Here is a 5,848-nt window from a genome sequence, read left to right on the forward strand (position 1 = left end):
GTTGCTAATTCTGACAGGGTCAGTGATGAATTCCTGTCTACTATCTTCCTTCGACCGAAAAAAGATGGATCATACAGATTAATTTTAAATTTAAAAACTTTAAACCTTGATGTTGAACATTTACATTTCAAAATGGAAACGCTTAAATCTGCCATAACTCTTATGTCAAAAAACTGTTGGTTTGCATCTATTGACTTGAAGGATGCTTACTATTCTATACCAATCCATTTTCGTGACAGAAAATTCTTGTGATTTACATGGAAAGGCTTGTGTTATGAATTTACTTGTTTACCTAACGGACTGTCGTCAGCTCCAAGGGTTTTCACTAAGATCATGAAACCGGTCTACTCCTCTCTAAGGAAACAAGGACATGCCAATGTAGCATACATTGATGACAGTCTATTACAAGCAGAGTCCTTTGAGTCCTGTATGTGTAACATTGTAGACACAGTAACGCTGTTTGATTCGCTAGGTCTTACCGTTCACCCAGATAAATCCATACTATATCCTACTCAGTGTATCACTTTTCTGGGTTTTTTGTTAAATTCTGTAGATATGACTGTGAAACTTACCGACGAAAAAGTTGAGTCCTTAGTACTGTTGTGTAGGGATGTACTCAAACGCCGTGAAGTCACAATTCGGACACTTGCGCAACTGATTGGCAAAATGGTGGCTTGTGAGCCTGCAGTACCACATGCTCCGTTGTTTTATAAATCATTGGAGCATGAAAAAGATCAGGCCTTAAAATCCTCAAAAGGAGATTTTGAAGGCAAAGTGTATGTATCTAGTGATGGGAGAGAACAAATTTCATGGTGGATAGATAATGTACATTTATGCGCTAATCCAGTGTATCGCGGATCTCCCAATCTGACGCTTGAGACTGACAGCTCTAAAAGTGGTTGGGGTGGTCTTATCAAAGGAACTTCTTCGCGTACCGGAGGACATTGGTCATATAGCGAACAAAATCATCACATTAATTATCTTGAACTGTTTGCCGCTTTTTTAACATTACAGTGTTTCTGTGGTGACAAACATGACATTCATGTCAGAATATACATGGATAATACTGTCGCTGTAAACTATTTGTCAAAAATGGGTGGCAAGAAAGATATGCTTCATCATCTCGCAAGGCGTATATGGTTATGGTGCCTAGCGCGGAATATATGGCTCTCAGCATGTTATTTACCAGGTGTATCAAATACCGAGGCAGATAGGTTATCGCGGACACTATCTGATGACATGGAATGGAAACTTGACTCTTCCGTGTTCCGTGATATTGTTAGGATATATGGGCAGTTAGACATTGACTTATTTGCTTCACGTCTCAATGCTCAGTTGTCTACCTATGTGTCTTTCCTCCCAGATCCAACAGCTTCAGCTGTGGATGCTTTTAGCCTCACATGGACAATTGATCACTTATATTATGCGTTTCCTCCTTTCAGTCTCCTGGGACGAGTTCTGCAGAAACTAGAGGAGGACGGAGCACGCATGGTACTCATCGCTCCCCTTTAGACAACACAGCATTGGTTTCCGAAGATGTTACGGCTACTAGCTGCAACACCACACATCTTGCCCAATCATCCACAGATGCTACACTTACCCAATCGACCTCAGCACGATCATCCTCTCAGGAAAATGAGATTGATTGTCTGCAAACTCTCCGGGATCATCTCCGAGGTAAAGGAATATCACCAAACATTGGAGATATCATCTTATCTTCCTGGAGAGAGACAACAAAACAGCAATATTGGGTGCATTTCAGGCGATGGATGCTTTTTTTCACAGCAACGGACGTGTGATCCGATTTCACCATCTGTAAATGACATTTTACAATTTCTGTCCGAAATGTATGACACAGGTGTGGGATACAGTAGTATAAACACTGCTAAGTCGTTTTTATCTTCCTTTTTAGAGATGGTTGGTAGTGTAAATAGTGTAAATAGCGTGCTTGTAAAAAGATTTATGAAAGGAATCTATAATCTTAGACCTTCTCTTCCTCGTTGTTCTCAAACATGGAATGTTTCAACAGTTCTCCAATATCTCAAAACTTTAACTCCAGTTCAAACTATCTCCTTGAAATTGTTATCTTGGAAGTTAGTAATGTTACTGGCACTTTTAAGTTGCCAAAGAAGTCAGACTTTGCATCTGATTGATATCAGGAATATAAAACTTACAAAGGATAAAGTCACTATTCATATTGGAGATTTGGTGAAACAATCCAAACCCGGGAAACACTGTCCGCCGATAGAACTAAAGGCTTTCAATCATGATCATGAACTGTGCATTGTGACAACAATAACAGAATATCTGCGGAGGACTTCTCCTTTGCGAGGAGATCGCACTAGACTATTTATAAGTACTTTACCTCCGCATCAGTGTGTAACAAACCAAACATTACGGAACTGGATAACTTCTGTGTTAAAAAACTCTGGTGTTGATACAAACTGGTTTAAACCACATAGTACTCGTAGTGCATCAGCATCCGCTGCAAAGACAGCTAAAATTCCGATCAGTATTATCTTAAAAACGGCAGGGTGGAGCAATGAATGTACTTTTCAAAGGTTTTATGACAAACAAGTGATAGAGACACCTTAAGTCTCTGTTGACATGCTCACACATTTCCAGGAACAAGAAACAGACGATTAATGAGCTCAATCATGATCAAGTGATCATTTTCTGTGACATAATACTATATCTGCAGTAATATAAGGACATTAATATTGGTATTGCCATTGTTATTACTTCAGTTTAGTCTGTTTAGATATACTGAATATATTGACGTCATGATGCAAACTATGTGGTTATGTAAATAAGTATGTGTAAATATGTGTATAGTATATGTAAATACAGATGTAAATATTTTATTTTGACTTTGTGTCATTTCATGTATTCAATGTAGATCTATATGATCTGTCAAGGTTGTATTACATGAATTCATCATCTCTGAAATCTCATATGGTCCCTCAGTAGGTTGATTTTACGGAATTAGAAAATTAAATGAGTCTTCCGCTGGAAGACGATATTTGATTATAATTCTGTAAAATCAACTTCTACTGAGGGATCAATTGCCCTCCCTGGATCATATATTTCACTTTATGTAAATATATACAACACAGATATATATATACACTGCCCTCCCTATACATATATTACCTTATTCTTTATAGACTGATGAATTCATGTATATTTCTCTGAAGACTGAACCACGTGACCTCTCCGTCATCTCAATTGATCCCTCAGTAGAAGTTGATTTTACAGAATTATAATCAAATATCGTCTTCCAGCGGAAGACTCATTTAATTTTCTAATGCATGGACGCGAGCCAGTGTTACCTGTAGAGGCAGCATTAAGCACGCCTTTACTACGATATGACACCGCGGAAAATTATAAAAGTGACATGACCTGTCGTTTACAGGAAGCTTTCACTGTTGTGAAAGGAAATTTACAAACTGCACAACAACGGCAAAAGGCTTACCATGATGAAAAAGTGCATGACATAAGTTTTGATGTAGGTGAAAAGGTTTGGTTATATTCACCAGAGACAAAACCCGGACTATCCAAAAAGCTTACTCATCAATGGCATGGACCTTTTGTAGTAACTGAGGTTAAGTCAGCAGTGAACTATAAGATAGCCAGTTGTGATGGAAAGAAAAATACACAGGTGGTGCATGTAAATAGACTTAAACCTTTTGTTGAGCCAGAGAACATTGACAGTAGTGAAGATAGAACAGAAATAGATCTGGACAATGTAAATAAAGATATTGTAAAAATACTTGATACAATGTGGAATAGAAATGATTCGGGACGTTTAGAGAAACATTACTTTGTTCAATTCAAAGATAATTCTACAAACTGGATTAAGGCTTCAGACATTAAAAATTCAAAACTTTCAGAGGAATTTGAGAGATCAAGCGTATCTTTGCGCAAGCCGAAGCATTGAGTTTTGTAGTTATTAATGAACATGAAATGTGAACTGTAACTTCTGAAGTGTATAGATAGTTTATACTGTTCTTGTAGATGCATGCCAAAAAAAACCCCGTTTATTACATATGTTTAAATGTAAGTATGTGCTACTAGTGTAAATAGTCTGAAAAGGGCACGTGTGAAGTCAATAGGTAGAGTGTGTGTCGGGACGCCACACATAAAAGGGGGGAGGTATGTGAAAGAGCGATACATTTGTATAGGGGGATAGATCACGTTACAGGACCAGAGGGGGAGAGTGTAGGGTCAGGCACCAATTTGAATTAATTGGTGTGATAAGAGCAGGTGTCAGGGCTGTCGGCCAGTCGCTGTCGTCTGACTGTAACTGGAGTGAGATGGTATGGTGTGTCCAGTTAATCTGATGAATGGTTATTGTTTTATGATAAGAGAGCGAGAGTTCATTTGAATGGAATGTGAGCTGATTTCATGGATGTTGACAATTAATTATAAGGTAATGATTGAGACTAAACAGGGTCGTGAGAACGAGAGAATGGAGGTGTGTCCGTTTAGGTATGGTATGATAAAACAAGTACGATTGGATTTGGAAAGTCAGTTTTAGAGTTGAGTTTCAGTGTTGGAGTGTCTCAGTTTGGAGTCAGTTAAGTGAGCTGTGTCCTGTGCGTGCGTGACTATGTAAAGACTTGTACTGTTGAATTGTATATACTTGGACATGTAAATTAATTGTAAATAAAATTGCTTCGATTACGTCATCCTTACATAATGTAGAACCAGTGACAAAGTGGTGACTCCGTCACAGTTCTACTCCATCGAAGACCGATCGCGAACATGTACATGAAACTTAGACCAGTGTTTGAGACAACAGGGTCAACGACGATATCGGCATTATCGGATATATCAATGACAAGTGATCATGATCATGAATTACTAATTGAGTACAATCCACATTATAGCATAAGATCATTATTATGAACTTTGTAATAACTACATGCAAAAACTTATATACATAATATATGTTTATGCTACATGTAAATATACATGTATATGAACCACAGGTGTTAGGCTCAATAGACTTTTTTCTCTCTCTTAAATATATACATGTACAAATGTATATGTAATGCGTCAATATACAATGTATAAAGAGAGAAAAATGTCTATGGAGCCAAACACCAGTGCATGAACCACATATGTAGGCCAATGTGATTCATTTTTATCTCATAACTCATTGCATGCACGGGACAGGAAAAGGCATGCATGTACAAAATGTAAAATAGTTTGGTTTGATTGAATAGTACTAATTAAAAAATAAAGTATAAAACAGTCCTTTAATGATTTCTATACAGTTCATCAAGTGAAGAAGATCTGGTGGAAAAGTATACCAAAACAGCTAAAGAAAACCTGGATCAGTCCTTCATTAAAAGAAGAGAAAATGGGGAAAATATCCGTTTAAATAAGACTGGTAAAGTCCTAGCAGTCATCACGAACTTATTCTTTCTCACATATTTTATTTAGCGCATAAACTTTTAGAATTGCTCCATTAATCGAACTTTTCCTATGAAAACAAATGGACTGAACGCTAATAAACATAATTCACGTTCAGCATAAAATGAAATGCACACTCGTGAAATTAGAGAAATTTCAGTTTCAATTCCCTTTTCCTTTTTACTACGTACATGTAAGAATTACGTACCGACGGCAAATGATAGTCCACCAGGTAGTATCAAGGGTCAAAATAATATATGTTGTGTCTTTTTAATGATGAAACTCCAATAGTCTGACAATATTTACATTATGTATATCCCCTTAGTTCACTCTAATACTGACGTTTGTACTAATATAAATGCGAGTCTTTGATTAGTTTAATTCGCTCCGTGTACATAAAATTGTAGGCCTATATTCAAAAATGCCC

At 37.2% G+C, this 5,848-nt stretch overlaps 2 protein-coding genes across 2 annotated transcripts; both read left to right on the top strand.

Annotated features, from left to right (window-relative positions):
* Window positions 1-333: 333 nt before the first annotated feature.
* On the top strand, window positions 334-1,512 carry LOC138309098 (uncharacterized). Its single transcript, XM_069250242.1, has one exon. The coding sequence runs from the start codon at window positions 334-336 to the stop codon at window positions 1,510-1,512; it is 1,179 nt and encodes a 392-aa protein (XP_069106343.1).
* Window positions 1,513-3,307: 1,795 nt separating this feature from the next.
* Window positions 3,308-3,940, top strand: LOC138309109 (uncharacterized). The gene has a single exon (XM_069250252.1). It carries the CDS (start codon window positions 3,308-3,310, stop codon window positions 3,938-3,940), a length of 633 nt encoding a protein of 210 aa, XP_069106353.1.
* Window positions 3,941-5,848: the final 1,908 nt, after the last annotated feature.

Source organism: Argopecten irradians, chromosome 1 (genome assembly GCF_041381155.1).
Source record: "Argopecten irradians isolate NY chromosome 1, Ai_NY, whole genome shotgun sequence".
Classification (NCBI taxonomy): domain Eukaryota; kingdom Metazoa; phylum Mollusca; class Bivalvia; order Pectinida; family Pectinidae; genus Argopecten; species Argopecten irradians.

Excerpts from the sequence above, each read along its gene's own strand:
- LOC138309098 (XM_069250242.1), top strand. The coding sequence starts at position 334 with ATGAAACCGGTCTACTCCTCTCTAAGGAAACAAGGACATGCCAATGTA.
- LOC138309109 (XM_069250252.1), top strand. The coding sequence starts at position 3,308 with ATGCATGGACGCGAGCCAGTGTTACCTGTAGAGGCAGCATTAAGCACG.